The sequence below is a fragment of the Coffea eugenioides genome, chromosome 3 (assembly GCF_003713205.1).
Source record: "Coffea eugenioides isolate CCC68of chromosome 3, Ceug_1.0, whole genome shotgun sequence".
Taxonomy (NCBI): Eukaryota; Viridiplantae; Streptophyta; class Magnoliopsida; order Gentianales; family Rubiaceae; genus Coffea; species Coffea eugenioides.
This window is the reverse complement of record NC_040037.1, coordinates 20,244,827-20,271,672: the sequence shown is the minus strand read 5'-3', so window position 1 is coordinate 20,271,672 and position 26,846 is coordinate 20,244,827. Positions and strand designations below refer to the sequence as shown.

At 32.5% G+C, this 26,846-nt stretch overlaps 1 protein-coding gene across 1 annotated transcript; it reads left to right on the top strand.

The window, feature by feature from the left end:
• Positions 1-4,807: 4,807 nt before the first annotated feature.
• LOC113765370 (solute carrier family 35 member F1-like) lies at positions 4,808-16,261 on the top strand. Its single transcript, XM_027309522.1, has 11 exons — positions 4,808-5,319; positions 5,750-5,844; positions 7,534-7,591; positions 8,847-9,041; positions 9,985-10,061; positions 11,196-11,278; positions 11,763-11,814; positions 12,796-12,864; positions 14,154-14,240; positions 14,348-14,409; positions 15,811-16,261. The coding sequence occupies exons 1-11, from the start codon at positions 5,199-5,201 to the stop codon at positions 16,037-16,039; spliced, it is 1,128 nt and encodes a 375-aa protein (XP_027165323.1). The 5' UTR covers positions 4,808-5,198; the 3' UTR covers positions 16,040-16,261.
• The last annotated feature ends 10,585 nt before the right edge of the window (positions 16,262-26,846 follow it).

Below are 26,846 nucleotides of genomic sequence, written 5' to 3'. Positions count from 1 at the left end.
TATATTCTTGATAAGAAGTCTTTATCTGATGGATACATGAGGCAACAATAATATGCTTCAACAAAATAATTTCCATCAGAATTCCTTTTCTAAGGCTTGGGCGTATCAAATGATGCATTATACTACTTCTTTTGCAAGTCACGCAATTTATACTTCTTGAACACACAATATCAGTTATAGGTCCCCTTATTCTACACAATCAAGACAATTTTACTTTGATTAAAGTTTAAGCTTTAATTCATTTCCAGTAAAAAACATTACTTTATTTTAGTGCTTTTTCCAGGTATATGTATGTGATTATTGAGTTGATTAAAGAAAACCCTAAACTTTAATTTCTTTAATACATTTCCTTTAATTTCTTTTTTGATAGCCTTTAAGCATTTGCTCATAGGATTCTTTTGTAGAGCAGCAAAAGGGATACTAATTCCCACTCCCAAGTAATTGTAGCTTAAATTGATGTATGTTTGTGTGAATTATGATTGAAAATAACCTGCTGTGCAAATATACAGAAGTTGTTTTTGTTCCCATTGAAACTATCAATATTTTCATTTACGTCCTTGTATAAATAACAATTTATTTTCTTAAAATCTTAATAAAGTATAAAATTTTCCCCTAGAGGATTATTTCCTGCTTCAATCTTCTTTACATGTTTACTTAACACTAAAAAGGAGCTGCCTTGTCTGGTTCCTTTCTTTTTCAAGTAATACTTAAATTCCAAATTACTTTTTTGACTAATACTTGATTATGATATCTCTAGACTCCTTGGCATTAAGTAAGATAACTGGTTTTTGGCATTTTTGTTAATATTAAGACTCAATTTGGATGGTAAATCTTTTAGGGGCTTTTTCATTAAAAAATTACTAGGACTATTCTTTCTTCAAAAAAAAAAAGACGATCAAAATTTTTGTTTAAATTAAAAAAAGAAGAAGAAAACAAAAAGCTTCAAGGACATAACGCCATTTTTAAAAAAAATCTAATCTATGATGTTAATGTAAAAGTTGAATCTTGCTCGTGTTAAAGCTAATTAAGGATGTAGTTTCTTGTTAACATCATGAACATTTGAATTCTCAATTCCTTAATTTTTGGGCATCTTCTTTCTTCTTTCTCTAAAATAGTTGAAGTGAAGTATTTTGTATTTTGTTTGCACCAAAAGGTATCCCAGAAAAGCACATTTACCAGATAAAACCTAGTTGTGTATTCCTTTTTTGTTTTTTTTTTAATTGGGAGCTTAGTTGTGTATTCTTGTTTGTTAATCAAGTGGCGTTTGGGGTTATGTGATGGGCACTTCATTCCTCAAGTTGTTCAATTTACAAAGGAACACTAACAGTCTTATCAAAAGATTAAATAAATAAAACAAAAAAAAGGGGACACTAACAATGATCAACAGACAATGATTAGCAAGAGTAAAACAAGAAACAGTGCCCAATTCTTTTCTAGTTGAAGTACCCAAAACAGCCCCTGGGCCTTGGTCATCCCAAGCCTTCTAAGGCTTGGTGATGCGGGAGGTCAAGAATCCGAACATTACCTCCTATAAAAATTGTCACAATATGTGACGGTTTTCATTGGCCATTTTTGATGAAGTTTCTACTCACATGACACATCGAGTTCCCTCCCACTCCCTCTAGAATAAACTAGTTTAGGTTATAGGAATCCTATCATTGTGACAAAAAAAAAAGAAGTACCCAAAACACCTATATGATTTTGTATCCAGATATATATTATCCAAACAGCTAATCAAAGTGAAAATTTATCTAAAAAGGGTTCTAATTTGCGTATTGGGCTCTTTATATTACAGTTGTTCATTTTTTAACTTACATTTGCTATATATGATTAGAAATTTATTCTTGTCTATAAAACCAATTCTCTCCTCCTTTTCTCTAAAAACTCGTCCAACCAGAACTTCCTTCTAACTCTCTCATGAGAGAAAGACCAGATTTGTCTGATCTTTATCTATTAAAGGAGTCCTCACTCCCGTTTTCTCTTTAACTTGTTTGAATAAAATTTATTTTTAGAGTTTTTTGGTCAGAGTTTCTTGTATTTTGAACTCTTCCAATGAGCTTTTTATTCTCTCTTAAAATTTTCTTGTGAGTCTTTTGTTAATTTTTGTCATTTTCCTATAGGATCTAAGGTCTTGCAGATCTGCAAATCTAGATTTCTCACTTTGCAGATTCAAATTTCTCTTTGGACTAGAAAGAATTTTTATTAGATCTGACAGTTAGAAGAAATGAAGAGATCTACTAAGTTACAATGATTCGTATGAATTGAAGATATTTTAGAGTTTACAACATTATTTTTATTATCCTTGCCCAAAAAATTTTATTTTTATTGTTCTTTTTTTTGAGATATGTTAGATCATATAATTTTGTGATCCTTATGTATCTGTGACATGTTAATGTGTTTTCTACCCTTAATGCAAATTCATGATAATGGAATTATGTCGTTTATCGTAAAATAAATATTTAACTTACATTTAGACGTTTATCCGATTTAACTTCAAATATCCAACAAATTAATTACTAAAATGCATTTTAATAAGTGTCAGCAGCACACCTGTCAAACAATTATAATAAGCCAAGCTCAAAAATTTCCATCTTTTTTTTTTTTACTATTTTCATCTTTTTACTATTGCTCTACTTCTTTTTTTTTTATCGCAATGATAGGATTTCTATAATCTAAACTAGGGGGAGACGGAGGGGACTCGATGTGAATAGAAACTCTATCGAAAATAGTCAACGAAACCGTCACATATTGTGACAATTTTTTGTGAGAGGCAAGGGTCGACCTCCCACACCACCAACCCTTAGAAGGCTGGGCTCTACTTCAAAAATTCCATTTCTGGTAACCCTTTAGTGGACCACGCATCATAGCTTGTAGACCAATCAATTCTCTACTATTGAAGAGTCAACTTCGCGAAAAGCCATTTGAACCGATTCTTATGTCAAGTCTTTCACTTTCCAGACATACGTGACCAACCATCAATTCTCAACAATCCTGCATTAGAGATACTCTTTTTTGAAAAATAAATAAATAAAAAGAGAACAACTCAAAAAGTTGTTCAGTTCTTTTTTTTTTTTTTCAACCTCTCTTTGACATTCAACTTGCTGATTTGAAGCTATAAAAAAAAGTTTTATTAATTTCACAAAATAGTTTCTGCATTTAAATTTGAGTAACTCTGATACATACTGATAGTGTATATACTATCGCCGTTGAATCTACGACACAAGTGCAAAAATTGGATTTTAATTCTAAATTTTGTATAATTATCATTCATTCAAAACTGACAGTAGGAAAGATTAATCCTTAAAATTTTGGAGATAAAAATACCCATTTAGTTTTCAAATATATTTTTTTGAGCCAATTAGAACAACCACTCAATTAGTCATCCTAGATTATGTTCAAAAATCAATATAAAATTCCAGATCAAATTAGAATTGAACTTAATACCAAATAATTTGCATCTTCAGTCAACTTGTGAAAAATCAATATAAAACATGTATTTTTTGTTTTTTTTGGTGGTAAGAATGTGATTGCATAGCTAATCATTCAAGGCATTTTTTAGTGGCTAATGATAATTGCTTATTCTATTGTATGAAAAATACACAATATACATACATACACACAAATATACGTAGATACTAATGAAATAAATGTTGACACTATTTCAATTGTGCATGCATGTTCAAATCCTACTCAATATACTTTCAGAAGTTCTCTAATTTTTAATTTATGCGTAACAATAATATTCCAATTGTGGAATATTCATCTTGAATTCTTCTCAATAATTTTTTCTAATGTTCAATCTGTTATTAGTTAGTCGAATTTAAAATTATAAACAACGATTAATTCAGATTTCAGAACCACATCTATAAAAGTCAAACAAGATACTATAACTTTTGCATACTTTGCTCAGAAGAAAAATGTTAAAATGGGAAATTTGTGAAAGAAAGTGGAGGAAGGAAAATGAAAATCACTTTTATCTATATTTAATTGACAAAACTTCTGCGACAAAATGAGTGGTTAGAGTGGTAGTTATTTGACAATATTTTTAATAACTAATAATTTTTCTCCAAAATTCTGGTAATTTTTAGAGTACAAAATGTAGCTAAGTGAGGGAAAGTATAGAAAAATTTTTCAACTTTCCTACAAAACAAATACACACAAATGAAAAAATAACTAACTTTTCTTCATTTTTTCATATTTTTCCTTACAAACAAATATTAACTAATTGGCCTAGTTACTAACACAAAAAAAAAAAAAAGTAGAGTTTAAGTTTTTTTTTCTTTTCAGGATACTAACAAATCTGAGCCGTAGAAACATGGTTAAGATTAAATAATTTTTTTGTGGCAAATCACTTTTGTGTTCACACACGAGGTATTTGAAATCCTCTTGTAGATATTATTATGAGCCAGGAAGGATAAACATAAAAAGTAACATGGAAAAAAAAATTTCCTTTAAAATTCCCTTTATCAATATTATGAAAAAAATATATTAGCTCAATCCATTAATTCTTTTTGAGTTTTAAAATCCCAACCTTGATATACAAACTTTGTTCATATTGAAATGAAATACAATAAATATTCGAAATTTTACCTGCAAAGTTTTCATTTTCTCAAATTGCTCGCTTAAAAAGCAACATAAAATACTTTCATAATATGTGTCTTATCTAGTTTTTTTTGGTGTCAATCGAAGAAGTTGAAGAAACAAGCAGGAAGGCCGCCGCTGGGGGGGGGGGGGGGGTTAAAAGCGCCTTTTGTTTTTACGTCATTGAATCAAATCATAAATTCCTCCGCTACAATCTCCAACCACTTCTTCGATAGGTGAAAAAGTCCGCACGCAAGGAGGAGTCTCCAAACAAGGGGAATTTGGAGACTCCTCACATTCATAGACTTCACTTTTTTTGGTCTCCATTGGCATTATCACTCGATAGGTAAGTTCTTCATCATAATCACTTTTTACCTTGTAACAGTTCACTGGTTATTGTAGTGGGCTCTTTTTGTACTTTTAGCTGAAGAAGAGGCCTTTTTGGGTGCAAACAAAGAGTGCCTTTAGAAAAGAAAAGAAAAAAAAAACTTGAATGGAGGTTCTTGATTGACTTTTTGGGTTCTTCGAGGAGTGGATTTTTGTGGGTTCATCCCATTTTTGGGAAATACTTGGAGGGAAGAGAGAATTCGGTAGTCAGAGGTAGGTAGATAATCAGCATGGCGGATTTTATTAAGGAGTTTTTCACAAAGAAGACAGTTGTGGCTATTGGTTTGGGACAATTGCTCTCTCTTGTGATCACTTCTACTGGATTTTCATCTTCAGAACTTGCTAGAAAAGGTCTGTTTCACGTCTGAAACTCTCTATATTATCTCTGTTTTTTGAGGAAGAGCCCGTAATTTTCTGTTGTTTGAAGTACTTGAAAATGGTTTTTTGCTGCTTCTTTTAGTATTAGTCTGTTTTTTCTGAATGAATTTTGAGGATATATGATTATTGACTTCTCAAATTTGCGGGGGAAAAGAAGAATTAGTTTTTGTGATTGTCTATTCTTAGTGGATTATATCTGTTACCTTGTGTTCACTTCTTAAACTCTTTAATGGGGGAAGAGGCTTTTGTTCATAAATTGTAATCCAACCAACCTTTTGTGATAGTCTATTCTAAGTAATTATGGCTGTAATATTGTGTGCATTTCTTAACTGTTTAATGCGGAAAGAGGTCTTTCTTGATAAAATTGTAATCTGACCAACCTTTTTCTCCCATGTTTTCCTAGGAATTAATGCTCCAACTTCTCAATCTTTCTTGAATTACGTTCTATTGGGTGTAATATATGGAGGGGTTATGATCTACAGACGGAAACCACTGAAGGTTAGCTATCTCTGTATCTGAGCTTTTGCGAGGGTGTTTACATTTCCATATAATTAGTTGGTAATAAGTTGATGTTATAGCTGTCTTTCTGATATTGAGGTGATAATAGTTGATTGAATCTGTAAATGGTTTTCTGATCTTGAGGTGATAATAGTTGATTGAATCTGTAAATGGTTTTAACAGATAATAGTCTATCAAGTTGATAGTATATGGTGATATATGTCAATTCGCTTATGAACTGGTTGTGCCTCATAGAATTGGTAGTATTGTGGTATGAGCGTCTATCAAGTTAAGATTTTGAAAACTAACGGTAGGTTTTTTTAAAGCTGCCTCTGGTCAAATGCTCAAGATTTTCATGTTCTTAAACGTAAAAGCAGAGTTGCCAATCTCTCAAACATGCAGTTTATGTTATGTGAGGACAATGGCTACTCCATGGAGTTTTAAGATGGTGACGGGGTTGTCTTTATCTACTCAGATTCGTTCCATAGCAGTTGCAAAATAATGTGAGCAAAATTGTTCCTAAGACATTTGTGGTCTTATTTAACCTCTGTTATTATGTAACTAACATTTCCTGAATGGAAATATCCCACAAAGTTTCTCTGCATTTTCAATGGCAAACCGTATATATGTTTGTGTTTGCATTTCTCTGCTTGTAATCATGGGAGGGTTTGTTCTTTTAAGTAAATTTCTAAGTAGTGTTTCTGATTTGCGTACATGTGTCTGTTTATGATATATACATAGATACATGCACACGTACATGGACACACATATACACATATGGGGAGAGAGAGAGAGAGAGGGGATAAGAGTCATCTAAGAGAAAATTATTAACATATCATTTAGCTTGGAGTAATGTTTAATTTTCTGGATGAAGAAAGTGTGGATAGAAAGAAGAAACAATAATGAGATGAAACCTAACGTAGTTCATATATTACTGATGAACATGAACTTGCAAATAAGCTAATGATATAGGCATGACAGCATACTCACAGCTACAGAAATGCTCCCAGAGAGAGAGAGAGTGAGAGAGAGAGAGAGAGAGAGATTGATAAACTCAGAAACATGGCTGAAAAGTTGGTCACTTAGAGACTGGTGTTGGGTAGAGATGCATCTTTTACAAGAGAGTGAATTGAATGGAGTAGAAAAGTTATGAGTCCTCTCCAGGAGAATTCCATTTTTCAGAGTTGAGCTATAACTCATGAGAATACATTGCAGGAATGAAGAGAACTCAGCTGGGGTTGAGGTTGCTGAAGAACTGCCTATCATAGAAATTTTTATTGCTATAATGGACAAGATTGGTGGCGATTGTGTGAAATATAGTTGAGAAATTCTGTAATTCAGTCATCAGGACCTCAAAAGAGTATTTACTTTGACCAGCGTTGAGTTGGTCAATATTTCATGTTTAGATAAAAGGTAAGATATACAATGCATGACAGGGGAAAGTTTGTCAGACTGACTCCTGTTGAAAAAAACTAGCCTACTGGTTTGCAATGCCATTGAAATTGATTTAGTAATCATTAAGCCAGCAAGTTCATTTCTATTGTTGCTTTGATGAGATGTCAGCTTTTGGTTAAGAAGTGGGATTGTGAACATGCAACACTGATGACTTGTTAGTACCAGCCTTAGATGTTTGTGGCCTTCATGATTTTTCATCTTTTTGAACCTTTTCCTTTCATTGCTGTTGAGCAGGCAAAATGGTATTACTACGTCCTTCTTGCAGTTGTTGATGTGGAGGCCAATTTTCTAGGTGAGAATTACATGCATACTTTTATGATTTTTTGAATAATTAACATGTTAGATTGTGTTTTTCCTTAAGCATCAATAAATATCTTAATTAGCGTCTCAAGACTCTCTGGATAACTAACATATTATTGTAGTTCTCTTTTTGGTCAGATATTTAAAAAAAAATAGAAGTTTTATACATCTTATGTCATCCCAAACTTTTAGACTACGGAACTAAGTTACTCGTTCTTTTCTTAAAATGTGATTTTCCACTCTCTCCCAAAATATATTGCCACGTGAAACTTTAAATTTTCAAACGAAGGAGTAGTTGATGTTGTTACATTGTATCACTCAACCCCCCTATGATTCTTGGAATTAATTGCACAAACCCAATTGTTGACCTTTTACTGTCTGTAATGTCATTTTTGGGGCTCTAAGTAGAAATTTCCACTAATTTTCTAAATCCTATACCTCAATGGCTGCAATTAGATTTTTATCTCAATTAATTTTAGAAAGTGAAGGCAGAGAGAAAAGATGGAAGAACTGATTTTTTTGTAATATACAAGTTGGTGGAAACTGAAAGATACTGTGAATGTGTGTTGAGGGTCGTCTGAGATAATAACGTGAAAATTTGGAACTTGAAGCTCCCAGAATAAAAGTGTTGATTTAAAATTTAGGCATCGAAGTAGAAGAACATGTGAACAAGTAAAGACAAGAAGACAAGTCACAACAGGATTCAGTTTATCTATGAACAAATGGAAGTTATCAAAGTAAATGAAATCTTTTTGAAAGAGTTTTTTTTTCTTGTGCAATGATCCTGACATAACATTCCGTGCCATGGCTGGCAGCATTCTGTCATCCTGATTTTATTCCAAGATACAGGTAGAGCTTTGAAAATGAGATCACTGGATCAAGCCGATGGGTCAATGACTGACAGGAGAAAGAACAACCATTTTAAGCTCTTTTAACTCAGCATTGTTGGATTATTAAATCCTATACACTTCAAAGTAATTTTAAAATATTCAGGAAGGATTAATCTGATGTGTGATAGTGTATAAGTTTTGTCTTCTGATGTGTTTATGCTGGTACTTGGAGAAAGTTACCCACTCACGTGTTTTCCTTACTAGTGTATTCTGGAATGAGAATGAGGAAAAAGGAATATTTTCCCAAGCTTATATATGAAAATGAAAAACGAGATTTTTTGCGGAAACTTTAAAAATTATTGCAAAATGGCATTTATCTTCCTCTAGATTATGATTTGGTTTTTGGTTGATCTACAGTGGTGAAGTCATACCAGTACACATCCATAACTAGTGTAATGCTACTGGATTGTTGGTCAATCCCGTGTGTCATATTGCTTACATGGCTTTTTTTGAAGACAAAATACCAATACAGAAAATTTGTTGGTGTTGCAATCTGTGTGGCTGGGCTGGTGTTGGTCATTTTCTCGGACGTACATTCAGCAGATCGAGCACGTAAAGTCTTTCTACCTTGTTTTTCATGTATATTTTTTCCTTATTGATAAAAGTTGTATAAGTGCAATCACCTGATGGGATTTACCCTTCCTTTCCCACATGGCCACGTTATCAAAACTGGGTAACATACAAACCCAAAAGTTTAATAATATGAATCATTTGTTTTGCTTCCATTGCTTTCCATTTTTTATACTTCTTGCACAGAGTGAGACTTACATCTTATCCATTATCAAATTTTTTGGACTATATACAATGGAATATGTCTGCATGTGTTTCTTGTAACATGTTGGTCAAGGCTTATTCTCTTTTGTTATCTTGTAGTCAATGGTTGATAAACAATGCAAAGTGACCTTACTTTATGGGCATCTTAATTTTATGCTTTCTTGAGTGAGTTAATGCTTGATCTCAAAAATTTATACATATATATGTGAATTGCAAAATTGGATTAAAGGTAGAAGTAATGTTGTTACTAATTCTTTTAATTTGGCTATGGATTTTTCAGTTTCATTTGCAGCATTCCATTTGTCATATTGCAGCCTTTGCTTTTAATTTTGTATTTTATTTATTGATGATGATATGTCTGTAACCGATAGTCAGTATTTTTCAAGTTTTCCTTTTCTCAAAAAGTAAGTATAATTAAGTTGAAAGTGCCATTTCCTTTTCTACAGGAAAGAATTTGGAATAATGCGAGGTTATTATCTTCTTGCAACCATGTACACATGTATATTGTTTCTAAACGAAAAGAAGGCTATTGTGTTCTTGTACTTGCAGTGATTTATTTCTAGTCTCACAATGGTTTGCATGCTGCATGATCCATTGAATCCGCATTTACTGGACAGATTTTGCTATCCAGTTTTCACCTTGGATATCTTGTTGAGTATTCATTTGATGTTCATATTTGGAAATTACTTTTTCTTTCACTAATTTAATTGTCTGGCTGTAGATGGCAGCAATCCAATTAAAGGGGATATACTTATAATTGCTGGGGCTACACTTTATGCTGTCAGTAATGTCAGTGAGGTTGGTAAAATCAACAATCCGAACCTTTTGCATATACAAAATGATTAATCTGCCATCAGAAAAGTCATTTCTGCCTTCAATATCTGTCTGATTTAACCATTTCCTGTTACAGACTTGAAATTTGCTCAAGATAAAAGTGAGTAAAATTCCATCTATGTGCGCATACACCAGACATATGTACATATTTTTGTTTCTGCTTTTTTTTTGGGGGGGGGGGGGGGTGGGGGGTGGGGGGGAGGGCTCAGAGAAGAAGTGAGAGAGCGAGAGCGGAAGCTGTAAGCATTGTTCTGGAATTAAAGGGGTCCTTGACCTGTAACCCTATGTGTTATATAAGCAGCAGTTGCTTGCCCAAACTTTGCTACTATTAGCTTTACTTTCAAAATAATGCCAATCTGTCTATTACCTTGATTTTTTTTGGGGTTGGAGTCTATTACCTTGATGGTGCACTATAAAAAAGCAGCTCTGATGTTAAGTCCGAGGCTACTGTAAATATTACTTCTTTTTTTGGCAAAATGTCCTTGGAATGCTTCCATGATCATCTGTGGCAAGACATGATATTCTTTTTCTCATTGGATGTCACAAGTCTATAACAGTTACGAACCATTCTATGGGATGCTTTCTTACTTTTTACTGGGTTTGGTTGTTAATAAATTGGAAGTTTGACAGCCTCTGCTCAAGACCTGAAAGAAGAAAGCAAGGTGTTGAATGGGCAGAAGTTTCCGTCAGAAGAAGTTTATGTTTATAATTTGATGGCTTTGGAAGGCTGAAAGAAGTGTTTCTGATTTTAATGGACTCATCTGGATAAAAGCTATCAATACACAGAGCCAGACAAAATGAGTTTTAGAGCAGAGGCGGAGTGATTCTTAAAATTTGTTTTATGTATATACTGATGGTTGGCTTTACCTAAGGGCAGATCCCAAGAGATATTGGTGTTTACATGCAGACTTGTATGTCCATATGTTTATGTTCATGTGCATACAGTAAGCTAATAAATGGAATTCTTTGACTACTCTCTTCTATGACAATTGCATGAAGTTGGCCTCTAGTGTATCTCTTGTAACCATATTTGTTATATTTCTTTTCCCTAAATTGATCTGAAGTTGGTGTTAGTAATCCTTCTTATTCTATATACAGGAGTTTCTTGTCAAAAGTGCTGACAGGGTTGAACTTATGGCATTCTTGGGCTTCTTTGGTGCAATTGTCAGTGCTTGCCAAATGTATCCTTTATAAGATTTGCATGCTTCTACTTGTATTTGACATATAGATGTCGTGCCTGTAATGATTCAGGTCAATCCACTTATTATTATTAATCAAACAGCCTTCAATGTGGTTTTCTTTTGGTAGCTGTTTTATTTAGTATAAAACTCACTTGTACGAACTGTATGGGATGGAGTTTGGAGAGCTCTGATGTCTAAACTGCATTCCTTCACCTGTTTGGGAACTGTAATAAGCATATTTCTTGGGTATGCAAATGATAATATCTGCAGTTAACTAGAAGCTACCCACCATTAAATTTTGCAATATGGTTATTGATTGTCATGAATTCATACAGCCATAGTTCTGCAAAACAGGCGCTTAGTCATGTTAGTTTTTGTTTGGAAAATCACAGTATGAGATTTCTGCTTGTACAGGCCAGGAATGGGTTGACTTACTGAATAATTTTATGTCTGGGTTAGTAATTGTCCTTAATCATGTATATAGAAGCATACTTGAACGGGATGAACTCAAGTCTATTCACTGGTCAGCTGGAGCTGTGAGTCTTTCTCTCGCTCTCTCTCTCTTTTTCTCTAGCAGACACAAAATCACACAACCTCTGCCCTTCCACTGACCTACCCTTTTCTTTTTCAAAAAAAATTAGTAAGTAAGTGCATGAGCTTTCCGAGATGTAAAAGCCAAGCTATTGAATACATCTCTACAGAAATATGACCAAATTGTATGGAATATTTTATTCACCTGCTTACGTTGACACTATAAATTATACGCTCACACTTTTTTCCTGTCTGTAAATATTAGGCCACTTTGTATGTTGACATCAAAAGAAAACTTAGAAGTGTAGATTTTTGTTTTGACCACGTTCTGTTGATCTATAAATGGGTGTATTTTTAGGTTTACGAGTTATCAGATGTGCAATTAAATTTTAATCGTGCCCAACAAATTTTTTGAAGTTTGACGACTTAAAATCAATTTTTGGTCCTAGATATGCATGGGCAAGTTTCTAGATCTTTTATGTTTTCAAGTTACTCTTTTTTGAGGTTAATGGTCCCCAATCGACTTGTCTTACTTCCCATTTTGGTCAATCCTGAATATATTGCCCTTTCTACAGCAGAAACATTTAATACACAAATATCCCATACTTTATAGACTAAAGAAGATAAATGCACCCATATGGTTGTCCCCAGAATGTGTCGTTACTTTTTCTTCACATGTTTATATGTTTTCAGCTCTTCTGTAAAAGTTATGACTTGTCAAGCTAATGGATTCAGTCTAGAATGGTAATAATTATTTTTAAATACTCCTTTCTGGGACCTTTTTCGTAACTAAAGACAACTTTATCGAAGTTGATCAGAAAAGCATGGAGAAGATAGAAAATGTTTTGTGTCAAAGAGTTGTATATACATCTCTGCTTTATCAGTTCAGTTTTAATTATCGCTTCTTTGTATGCATGTTATGTATTTTCCTTTAGTAATTTCTTAACATTATCCCTGTATTTTTCCTTGCAATCTTTTGGTTTCAGGCTCTTCCATTTTTTGGATTTTCAGTGGCTATGTTTTTCTTTTACTCATTGGTCCCTGTCTTACTAAAGGTATGGATTAACTTGGAGTTTCCTACACATGTTTTCAGTGTTTTCAATACAGATGAGGCTTGTTTTCTCAGGTGCTAGAAAAGACAGCTATGTAGTTGTTTCAAGAAACATGCTTGATGATGTCCACTAAAGTTGCCCTTTGATGAATTAATTTGTCTCTCTCTTTTCACTTTGATGCCATACTTTACCGTATCCTTTTTTGACTTTTTGTGTTTTCATGTGTGATCCTCTTATAACATGCCCCTCATCCTAAGCAACCAATTGAAAATCAGCTTTATGAATGCAGGCAGCAAGAGTTTTTTCTTGAGGCCAACTTTACAAAATTGTCTGAAATATTATTTGTAGCCAAAGATGGATTGACCACCAATAAAGGGGATCAAAGTTGAATAAAGGAGCATCACCAAGCGAGGTTTTGTCTTGTGGGTGACAAAGGACCAGTTTTCATAGAATTGATATAGAGCAGTAGAAGTACCGAAGGGAGGAAAAGCCATCTGAAATGTCGTCTTTGTCTTCTTCGGACCAATCTTAATAGTTTCCCTGCAGCCCAATCCTTTCTTGTTCCCTTGCTATTTCTTTGTTCTTCATATTCTCATGCATGGCATGAAGGGGGTATGAATCTTGGTTTCACTGCCTGCTAATAGTAAGTAGGGGTAGAACTTACACTTATAAAAGGTAGATAAACCATCACTGACGTTGTAGATTAATGGCAAACTGGAAACTTACTGTGTCCCAATGTTAATGTCATGCTTTGACTCCCTTTTGGTACGTCCCACAATTAGTGTCTCCTACCCACAATCTCAAACTACTTTTTTTCTAGTTTCCAGCTCTTACCCATATTGTTTTACTACTGTTTTTCCATAGTTTGTGGGCACATAAGTTATCAAACAAGGTTCCCTCCAACACTCAAAAGATTGCAGTTGAGCATGTATCATATACACTAAAAATGATCATTGTAGAATTGTTAAAGTTTGTAACTATGCAACAACAGAGTTCAACTTTTCAGTGGCCAACAAAAGGATTATATGACCCAATTAAATCAAATATTGCTTATCATGACAATTCTTGTGCTTCTAACATAAAAAATGGCAATTCAAGTCAATAAAATTGGATACAAGTTCTTATGAATGTCCATGTTTTCATTCTGCACTCACGGACTCCTAAACACAACCATAAATTTGGGATGGAGGGGGTATATGTTTTGCTTCCTTGGTTATCCATATTTGTGAGGCCACTTCACTCAATTACGTTGAAATTCTTGTTTCTTACTGAAGGCCTCTCCTTTTATGCAGATCAGTGGTTCCACAATGTTGAATCTATCGTTACTTACATCAGACATGTGGGCTGTTCTAATTCGTATCTTCGCGTACCATGAAAAGGTTCAACTGGATCAACAAGAATTGAACTGTTAAATAGTATTACATTCTATAAAACAAATTTGAGTAGCTGTTTACCTTTTTCTAACCTATTTTTCTTTGCTGTCCAGGTTGATTGGATGTACTTTGTAGCATTTGCTGGTGTTGCTGTTGGGCTCGTAGTTTATTCAGGGTATAAAAATATATACATGTTCTCTCTTTTTGTTCAGAGGAGTAGTAGTGAATCTAATGGATGGCTATTTTATGTTTTGGCTCAACTTTAGCTCTTCTTGCAGTTTACCAGCTGATTAGATGAAGCTTCTTACTTGATCTTTACACAAATTGATAAAGCAAGATATTCTTGTTTTGCATGCGTTAGCTGTCTGATGTGTGCTAAATGGCCATAGGCTTTTAAATGGCCCTAAAGAGAAGGATTGCAGAAGATCACATTCTGCTGCCTTTTCTATGTTGCATACATTGCCATATTAATCAATAGGTTTACTGGATATGCTACTACATATAAAGCTTACGGAAGTGTTTGGTGCAACGTCACTTTCTAAATTTCCAAAACTATCTTTTAACAAAAGATTTTCTATAATTACATCCAAGCATGAATCAGTAATCTAACTACCACCTACTTCTTGCTTTTCAAACTCACTAACAATGAGTACCATATCTTCTCCTCACCTCCTATTACTACTGAAGTCTTTCTATTACTACTGAAGTCTTTAAAGGTTTTCCTCTTATATTTCTTTTCCGGAAGAAGTTGAACACAAGGAGTGCCTCTGCCACTAGTTTGATTAAGTGCTAAGCCTCTAGAGTTTTTTACTGTGCCAGGTTTCAGCAGTTTGATTACTGCATATTTCTTCCTGTTGATTTTGTTTCTGGTGGTTTTTTGTTGAAAGAGTTTGTCTAAACTTAATTATCTTTTTATCCTGGCGAAGGTGATGTTTTGTACTTGTTTTGCTGGTAAAGTACAACCTGTTGATTATATTGAAAAGGGAAAAAAAATTAGAAATATTCTTTTAGATCAGTGGAATAGATTTTATCAAGTATCCTACTTCTAAGGAGAATGTGCCGCCTGGTGCCAAAACTTGAATGGTTCTAGATTTGCCTTAACAAATGTTTTCTGCAGTTGGTTGTTACCTGTTCCTATACTTGTCCATACTGTTCTTGAAGTTCCTTTAAAAGTAGTTAGAATACTTATGTTTTCACGGTTTATGATATCTACTGCTGCAAAGTTTAGTCAATTAGATGACCTTAACCCTTCAAACAATAATGAGTTGGTTTATGACTTTGGTTGGAATTGAACCTAACCTAAGTGTGTTGTTAATCCATCTGTTGATCAAAACCTCATCCTAACACGAATGTCACAAGTACAAGGTGGTGTTAACCAAAACAAGTTTGATTTGTAGCCGTTTGGCAAAGTTGTGGTTCATCAATCTCTGATTTACTTCCGTAGATATTTGTCTCTGAATTGCAGAGACCTATATTGGAACAGCAAATAGTTTAGATATTCATGAGTGCATCATTCAATGACTATAACTTTTTGGTAGCAAACTAACGAGTCCCTGTGGCTGCCTATGTTGTGTAGGAGTGATAAAGAAGAGGATGGAATTCGCACTGAGACTGGTGATGAGCAGCAAAGCAAGCATTTCGACGAGGAAGCTGGCTCAGGAAGCTCATCAAGAACCGTTTATAACAGCAGGCCTGGTGTTACCTCCACCAGTGCTTCAGAGAAGGACAAGATTCCAAGAGGCAAAGACATGGCTAGAGAAACACAAGGGAACAAATTCAGGCATCTAGGGGTTTACAAGGGGTAGACACTGGTTGCTTGTTAGCTATGCAGGATGATGTAGAACTTGACTTCCCTAGAGGTAAGGGCAAATAAAGGCAAAAAGCCAAATGGGGTAGAATTTAAATTTTAAAAAAAAAAATGCTCGTATCTGTTGTCAAAATCATTGAATTTGGTGGCTCCATGAGCAATTTGCAATTTTACACGGTTGATGGGTATCCAATTCCATCTATTAGTTTTCTTTGTTCTAGTTATGAGTTTTACTTGGGATCCATAGTTTTGGATTCATGCTAGATTCTTGGGAAATTTAAGTTTGGAGGAGAAGAGGTTAAAAATATTTCTAGATTTGAGACGTGATAAATTTGAAAAATACATCATTAGTTTGCGAATTCCCTTTGAAATTGTACAAAGAAAAGCTAAAAATAAATGCTTTTGAAATGAAAGCAAAGATGGCACAATCCAAGATTTTCTATTCAACCATATCACCCATCTGTGTATTCTTGTCATACCAGAGTGCAGTTTGGGCTCCATTACCTATAGAAATGCCTATAAATGGCTGAACCAAATCCCTGCATTTCATTGTTTTCCTCCAAATCCATGAGCAACTAGAAATTGAATTGACTTCCCATAAACTTCTCCCCTTTGAGCATTACTGAGTGAATCCATCTCACCCATAAAGTGTCTTTCTTGCTGCAAATGTTCCAAGCTAGCTAAAGCAAGTATTCGACTGAGCTATGTTTTTTATTCCCAAACCACCTTCCCTCTTTGGCGTGCAAATATCACTCCATTTCGCCTTTAGCTGCATATTGTCCTTTTAAATCACCAGACCATGAAAAAGAGGCCAACATCCCATAAACCTTATGGATATTGTTGTCAAGTGTAAGCGGATTGCAATTCTATCAAAATAAATAAATTATTAAAATTGTACACATTGGTAAGAGAGAATTTTTGTTTTCAATTTACCATTTTCACAATCCATTTCTAGATGAAGTGGAAGAAAAAATAAACACCAGAAGATAATAAGCTTGACTAGAAAAATGCCAAGCTTGAGTGGGACTAAAGTTTAAGGGATTAAATTGTAGAATTAATTACAAAACTCCTCTTATGTTAGCCAATTTTGCATTTTAGCCCCTAAAATTATTTTTTCTCACTTTACTCCCGAGAATTAATTACAAAATCCCTCTTTGGTGCATCCAATTTGCACGTTAGACCTTAATATTATGTTTTCCCACTTTACTCCCAAAACTGTTAGTCAACTTGATGTTGTATAACGATAATGTCAAAAATAAATTTAGACCCCTAAAAGTTAGGGTTAATATCAGAAACCTCCCTTGAGGTTTCTTCTAATCACATCTAGCACCCCCCATGTTTTTGAAATCACACTTAGCATCCCTGAAATGACAACTTTGGTATCTTGTCAGCCCCTCTATTTGAAAATGGTAGTAAAAAATGAATTGTAGGAGAGAGACTTTATTTTTGTTCCACTTTTACCCAAAGCCCAAAATGATTAGTGAATTTTAGAAGATAAAAATAGAAATAAATAGGCATATGATATTAATTTAGAAGCTGAGGGTGTAAAAGTGTAATAAAAAGAATGTTATAACTAATTATCAGAGATTTTGGCGATATAGTGATGCATAACTAATTATGGACCTGGGGCCGGAACGGTTGCACTCCGGAAGCTTGTGTGCATTTTGCACACGGTGTAACATCATTTGTACACGTTGTAACACTAGAACAACAGCGAGTAATTATACTACCTTTAACACAAGCATTTTGCACACGGTGTAACATCATTTGTACACGTTGTAACACTAGAACAACAACGAGTAATTATACTACCTTTAATACAAGCATTTTGCACATGGTGTAACATCATTTGTACACGTTGTAACACTAGAACAACAGCGAGTAATTATACTACCTTTAACAGCAGTAACCGTCCCACACGGTGTAACATCATTTGTACACGTTGTAACACTAGAACAACAGCGAGTAATTATACTACCTTTAACAGCAGTAACCGTCCCTGCCCGTTCTCCACTAATTACATAGTCCATGATACTTCATTGGATCGGTCTGGTAACATGATACGTAAGCCTTATATTGCAATCCAATTCTGAACAAAAACACCATCTACAACTAGTTGTTTAGATGGTGAGGATTGCAATGCACAAAACTATACACAAGTAGTTCTAAGATTAGTCAAACAACACCATAAGTGGCAGGAAATATAAATCAGATGCACATTGCACCACTTATCAAAAAATTGTCCACAAAAGCTAACATTGCTTCAGTATTGCTGGGAGCTAAGAAGACTAGTACCTAAACTACTTCAGATACCAAAAGCAAGGATTGCGGGGAACCTTTAGCACTCTCAAAACATCATAGAGAAACTGCTGGTAATAGTGTTAGAGGCCACTATTGCAGCAGTATTAATGCTAACAGAAGTTTCGGCTTGAGATCCACCATTTAGAGTAGTTTGAGCATTTGGTACAAAGGGAATTATACCTTGCTTGTTTACAGCAGCATTGGTTTTCCAGCATTTCCCCGCTTAAAAATTTGCCTGGTATTGGTGGTTTTTGGGTAATTTCTCACCTTTTGATTAGGACAACCTGTCACATTCTACTGCCAGGGGTGCTAAGTGTGATTTCAAAAACATGAAGGGTACTAGATGTGATTAGAAGAAACCTCAGGGGAGGTTTCTGATATTAACCCTAAAAGTTAAATATATTAAATCCTTTTGCAATTTGCCCCCTTCCATCATTTTGATCCCAATTTCTCCTTTTGTCCCAAAACCGTCGACCAATTTAGGACAAATAATGTCTAATAACATTAATATTGCTGACATAATAATGTAAAAATAATACATTTATGGATATGGATTTAATTAAATCTCATCCCATAATTCAACTTTTTTGTACATCGAGTTTTCACAGTGATAAGGAAAAAGTTTTAGAAAAATATTATTATTAAAAACTAAATTGTGATAGTATTTTTAAAGCCGTAAATATACATGGGTAGCATCTATATTATATTAAAAAATGAATCTAAAAGATTTATAAGCCAAATCTATCATAGTTCTCTCCTTTATTTAGGATTACCAATAAAAAATGTATACTTTCATATTAAGAAAATATCTAGCTATTAAAAGAAAGTGCAGCTACATGTATGTTTTGAAATAGAGACCAACAATATCCATGCATTTTTTAGGCCTTTAGTAATATTTTCACATTTTAATTCTTCAACAATGATTTTCGCTAATTTTTTTCCCTTAATACATGAAATGAGTAAGATATTTCCCTCTATCTAGAAAAAAGTGTAATTATGGAATGAAATTTAATTGGATTCATATCCATAAATATATTATGCAATCACTATTGTAATAGAGATATTGATTTTTTTTTAGACATAATGTGTCATAAGTGTCATAAAGCATTGGAGATAACTAATGGTTTTTAAAGCAAATAGACAAATTGAGAAAGGATAAAAAATGTTAATGGGTACAGTTCAAAACATGCTATAAGTTAAGGTGTGGTTTGGGAGTAGGAGTTTTGGGCTAAAAGAAGAGGAAAAGAAGAGAAAGTCAATTTTTTCTTGTTTGATAGATTTTAGAAAGAACAAAAAAATAATAATAATAAGGGAAGCGGGAGGATTTGGAGGAATATAGTGTAGCATTATAGTGGCCCAAACTTTAAGGTAGAAACCTGAAGGAAGCTTGTTAAAATTTTAAAATTTACTTATCTTTAAAATGTTCTTGAACAAATATTTAGTGACTTACATATCCAAAATCATTTCACTTATTCTCCAAACTCCCAAACAACATCACATTCCTTTCTTTTCTCTTGTTTCTCTTATTTTCTCTGAAAACTTGAAGTTTTCCCTTCTGTCTTAAACTCTCAAACTAGCCTTAAGAGGATTTAGGCTTAGTTTGAGAGTTTAGGACAGAAGAGAAAAGAAAGAACAAGTTATAACAAAAAAAAGAAATTCCTATGAAAAAAAAGAAAAGAAGAGAAAATATATATATGATTTTCTTCTCAAGTTGATTGAGAGTTTAGGAAAGAAAAAAATGATTTTGGACATATTAGATATTATAATTTTATTGTTTAACATTTTTTGGGTAAAGTTGGCATTTGAAAAAGTTTATGACGGTTAAGTGGAACTTTCCTTCGTTTCTTTCCATTTATCGGATGAAAGTATTTTAACCAATCCATCCCTCCATCTCCTTCCACTTTCCTTTCTTTTCTTCCCACGTAAATCTTCCAAACAAGGGAAAACTTTAATTTCCTTATTTTTCTCGAAATCTCAACTCCCAAACTAAGTCTTGCAGTAATTAACCTCTAGGTGTGTGTATGTTTATAGACACATATATATACTTGATAAATTAATAATCTCTAGTATGTAACAATTTTTCTCAGTCTCGACTTGGGCTAACAAGGCAAATTAGTAATTTTGATAAAATAATAAAATAATTTAAAAACCTTAACATAACCCTTTGTTCCTATTCATAACATAAATTAATAATTCACTAAAATTACATATAATATTTTTCTAAATATATGAGTCTAATTGTTGATTTATGAACACCTTTTAAATGGAACACCATAGTTTAACAATGAGATATGTAAGAAAGTTTTGTGTTTATTTATTATAAGAAGACTTCCTTGTCATCATTGTTAATCTGATTCATTTAATGTTTATAATTTTTGTGACCTTTTGATAATAGAAAAATCTCATCAATTAAAGTATGTTGAATACATTAATAGAATTAAATTACACTTACAAATCAAGTAGATATAGTTTGGAGGGGGGTGGGTTGGAATTAGGGATAAGGTAGGAGAGATTGTAAATAAGAGATGCTAAATTCAAAACCTTGCAATTATGCAAAAAAAAAAAAAAATAGATGTAGATTGGTTCATATTTGAATTTTAGGCTCATTTTATTTATAGAATAATTGACCTTTTATAAAATAAAATAACACTTTAGTTGATTAAATAAGTGTGTCTTTGAATTGTAAGTACACTTAATAAAAGGAAAAATTAATTGCATTCTCCTTTTTGTTAGTCACATTTTCATCATCATTTTTATCATATGGTTTTCATTTAATAGACTATATAATAAAATAAATGGCCAGATTGTGATTAACAAAAAGTGGAGTGCGATTAACATTTTTACTAGATGAATTAATAAATTATTTATTTATCAATTAATTAATACTTCTTTAAGTTAATAAAATTTGTATGGTCCCAAGGTTATTAATTCATAGAGGTTATATATATGTATGTAAGTATGTATATATGTGTGTGTGTTAGTTTGACATTAGTGCTATAGAGCATTAAACTTGACTAACAATTTTGGAGGCACAAAGTGAGGAAAAGATTATTAGGGGATAAAATGTAAAACTGGCTATATCGGGGATGATATTTCTTAATTACCCCTAAATTGTAATTAATCAAACAGAAAGCTCATACAAATAGTTCTTCACATATTGGTTTTGTACCTGTTATATCTCTCATATATGGAACGATGATTTTTCACTCCTCACATATTATTTTTATACATGTTGCATACCTAACATATGAAATGATGATTTTTCGTCCCTTACAAATGAAAAACCCACAATTTTATTCCTTTGGGTTATTTCTGCTAAAAATCTTGCCAAGAAAAAAAAAATCATGTGCAACTCATGCCTCACAAACTTTAGGGACAAAAACAAAATATTGCAGAAAAAGAGGGACAAATTTTCATGAATTTCATGATAAGCTAGGCAAACCCTGCCCTCTTGGCAATCTTAAAGCCCTGCTCTATTATGAAATCCAAAAAAAAAATCAGAATTTTCCCTTATGGACAATTATCGAGTTAGAGAAGAAAACAAGGAAGAAAGCTGTTTAATTCTTCATTTTATGAAAACAAGATTGACTTTTATTTCTCTAGAGGATTCTACCCCCTTAATGATACAAAGGATTCTTATATAAAAGAATCTTGACGATTCAAACTTATGAAAAGTCTCTTAATCCTTCGGAAAAGTAAAATACACTTCTCATAACCCTTCGAAAAAGTAAACACACTTGACTCTTGACTCTTCAAAAAAAAAATAAGCACACTTGACCTTTTGTACAGTAACTTGACTTTTCGGAAAAGCAAAACACACTTAGACGTTTATTTCTTCATCAGGAGGTGTGTTTCATGGGGTGCTTTCAAGATCAATAATATTATAATCAGTAATATATTCATGATGCCTGCTCCTATTGCGCCTTTTGTTGAGTGCACGTCTGGCCTTTGTACTACGTTTATACTTTGGTGAGAACCTGCTGGTACTTTTAGGATAAGGATCTTGTGAATCTTGCATCATGCTATCGGTCATCATATTAGAGTAATCTTGTCTAACTTTGGCAATGGCTTCCCAATGGGGATGGGAGAATGAGAAATTTATGGGTCGTGGAATTTCTCATCCTCCCATCCCCATTGAGAAGTCATTGCCAAAGCTAGACAAGATTAATATGATATGATGACCGACAACATGCTGCAATATTCACAAGATCCTTATCCTGAAAGTAGCAGTAGGCACTCACCAAAGTATAAAAGCAGAACAAAGACTAGACGTGCACTCAATAAAAGATGCAATATGAGAAGGCATCAGGAATATATTACTGATTATAATATTACCAATCCTGATAGCACCCTATCAATAAAAGATGCAATAGGAGAAGGCATCAGGAATATATTATTGATCATAATATTACTAATCCTGATAGCACCCCATCAGACACCCCTTTTGATGAGGAAATAAATGTTTAAATGTGCTTTACTTTTTTGAAGAGTCAATTTACTGTACAAAAGGTCAAGTGTGCTTTATTTTTTCGAAGAGTCAAGAGTCAAGTGTGTTTGGCCTTGTTTGGATAGGTATTTTTCTAAAGAAAAATTGCTACGTTTTCGGTGAATGCATTTCTCAATCACCTTTTTATCTCACATATATCAAATCGCTACAGTAATTTTTTTATAAGAAATCTAGAAAAATGCAATCCAAACAAGGCCAATTTTTCTGAAGGGCAATGTTTTAAAAACCGTACCGTTAATTGAACCGGTGAAGTGAAAGGGTTGAGGTTCAACCGGTCGGACCGGTTCAACCCCGGTTCAATGAATTTTTAAAAAAATAATATATATATATATGCACAAAATAAGACATGTAATGGACTAATTTAATACTTTATATGATGAAAAGTTTACTATTTTTAATAACTTGGATTTTTAAAAATAAATTTTTAAATTATAAGTTAAAACAATAAATTTCATCTCAATTTCAATTATATCTAAATCCAACCCAAAAATATCACAATATTTTGAAATTATACAAAATTCACGACTATGATAATTTAGACATTGTGAACTTAAATTTTAATTTACGTTTTGGGATTTAGAGATTGCAATTTAAAAAAGGAAGTTTGGAGTTCAAAGGAAGTCAAGAGAATCGAAAATAGAAATGTAAACTTGATAAGAAACAAAAAAATGAGATAAAAGTGAGTGGTTGTGGCATTAAATAATTTGAGTTAAAGAAAAATAATTCTTTTCTAACCTTTTTTCAATTTAATGGACAAAAACAAAATTAAAAGATGGAAGAAAACATCAATAAATTAAAAATAAAGAGGTTTGATTAAAAAGAGAGTGATAAAAGAAAAGAGGATAGAGAGAGAGAGAGATAGAGAGAGAGAGAGAGTTGAAGATTAAAAAGAGAGAGCCATGAGAGGATGAGATTTTGTAAGAAAAATGAAAAAAAGAAATATAAGTGTTTGTTTTATATAAATAACTTATAAAAAAAAACTAATAAGATGTGATGGTGCAACGGTTGATACATTGGTCTTCTATTACAAAGGTCTTGAACTCGAATCTTGATAGTTGCATTTTGCAAAACTTTTTTAAAAAAAAGGGAAAGTTGAAAACCGAAAAACCGCCGGTTCAATCCGGTTCGACGGTTTTCATGGTTCAACCGGATTTTGACCGATTTTCTGGCAAAGTCAACAATGGCATAGAACCGGACCGGTGCCATGGCCGGTTCGCGGTTCAACCGGTCTGGTCCGGTTTTCAAAACATTGCTGAAGGGTCAAGAGAAGTGTATTTTACTTTTCCGAAGGGTCAAGAGACTTTTCATAAAGAGTCAAGGATTCTCATATCATTAAAGGGGCATAATCCCTCGAAGAAATAAAAGTCAGTCTTGTTTTCAAAAAATGCAGAACTAAACAGCTTTCTTCCTAGTTTTCTTCTCTAACTCGATAATGGTCCATAAGGGAAAATTTTGAATTTTCTTTGAGATTTCATAATAGAGCAGGGCTTTAAGATTGCCAAGAGGGCAGGGTTTGCCTAACTTGTCATGAAATTCATGAAAATTTGAGTATGTTCCCTGGTGGTATTAGGCTTCTAAAAGATGTGTTTTTTTCTTCTTCACCCTATTTTCCTAATCAAGAGTGTGGCAATAGCTATGGCTACCTTCGGTTGCCATGCTGGTGGTGTCGTCGTCGATTGCCTTCACTTTCGGTCACAAATTTTCATTAAAATTTAATTTCCTCTTAGTTTTTTCTGTAGAATTTGATTTTAGTATTAATTTTTTCAAAAATGAACACATGTGGTTGGGAAATAGAAAAAATACATGCAGATAGAATTTGGCTTCAATAATAGTTTCGTGTTTTTTTTTTCTAAACTCATGTAGCTAATAGAAAAACACTAGCATTTTTTTGTATTGGTTGTGTAAGATTCTATCCATCACCTTTTTTTTGGCTGTTTTTGTTTATTTTTTGTAAAAATTAATATTAAAATTGGATTCTACACCAAAAAATTGAGTTGGGAGTTAAAATTTCATAAAGTTTTGTGATAGAAAGTGGTAGTGATAGTCGTGCCTAATAGGTTGAAAATGATAGAAATGTGAATGACGTTTTCCCTAGGGGTGGGCGTGGGTTAAGTACCCGTCCCGTCCACTATTTGGCTGACCCAACCCACACCTTGCGGGTCAGCCATTTTCTGACCCTTATCCGCCTCACATATCAGGTGCCCGCTGAGATAGGGTCGGATCAATGGGTACCCGCTCCACCCTATTTATCATTTATTTATTTAAAAAAATGATTTGTACTAATTTAATTTTGTATTTTACATATTCATCTAAAATTTAATAAAGATTTTTTCTCAAAAAAGTCTCCCACTAAGAAATAAACATGCGAAGAGAATACAAGAAAAGGAAAAAAAATTAAAAGAATTCAAAATTAATAAAAGTTTGAAATAAGTAGCACATTTTTTTAAACATTTGTTCCACATTAATTAAATTCTTTTGTATAAAATAAAAGATCATAATCTATACAAATGAATCTTGTAAATAAACTATAGTCTCTCATATTTGTAACGTAATTTGTTCAATGAAATTGCTTATTTAACTCTAAAAATAATATTTTATGGTAGGTGTATAAAAATAAAAAAATATATATATATGCGAGGCGGTTGGGTATCCGCTGGTTTTTAATTGTGTGACCATAACCTGCCCCGCATCCTAACGGGTATTCGATCCTTTTTTGATTCGATCAAATAATGCATATTGGGTATCCTAATTTTCGAATTTAATCAGATCAAATATGTCAGATTTTTGGGTTTGCGGATAATTTTGCCCACCCCTAGTTTTCTCCTTGTTCCTATCTTTCAATTTTGCCCCTAGAATTTGTGAGACATGCACGTAATTTTCTTCCAACAAATATATGAGTCTAAATGAGTCAAAAGACTGACTATCTCACCAATTCAAGTATTAAGGTAGCGTTTGGTTCGCATCTTATAATTGGATTCAAATTTGGGATCTTTCATCTTCGGTTTAGAATGAAGTCAGTCATTTCAATAAATTTGTTTGGTTCAATACCAAGAATGTATATCATTACTATAGTTGATATTTGATTCGTTGACTCTTTCGAAATAGGATATAAGAAATTTTCACTAATTAAATGTATAAGTTTAAATGTATTAGTAATTTTAGTATAACTATTTAATAATTTCTATTAGTAAACATGTATAATTATTAGCATAATTAATACTATCACTTATATTACATATACTAATATACATTATATAATACATATAACTAATAATATCATTATTATAAGTTTGTAACTAACTAAATTAAATATTATATATAAAATTAAATATAATTATACAAATATTATAATATAAATATATAATTATAATTATATAATATATATAAATATTAATTATACTAGTGTATTATATAATATTAATGTATATTATATATTAGATATAATCATTATTATATTTATAATAATAAATATAACTATAATTATATAATATATTATTATATACACATATATATTATCATTATATGCATATATAATATATATTTATAAATAATATAAATATATTATTATATAGTATTATTAAATTTATAATATATTAAATAAATATATATATTGTAATTATTAAATTTATAATATAATTATATTTAATTAAATAATTACAAAATATATTTATATAATATATTATATATGTGTATATAATAATTATAAATATATTATATAATTATACTAATATTGTAATAAAATATATAATTTTAATTATAATATATATAATATATATGTATATAATTATACATTAATTTTTTAAACGGGTGGTTGGACGGGCTCCATTTCTAAACGGGAATCAGATTTGAGTTTTGTCCAAAACCCTCTAAATTACTAAGGAATTAGGGAATTCCAAATTTTTAGATATTATTCCAAAATTTCAATTCCGATAGTAGTAATCCAAACAATAATTATGCGATTTATTCCAATTTTCCATTCTGAAATCCTCTTACCAAA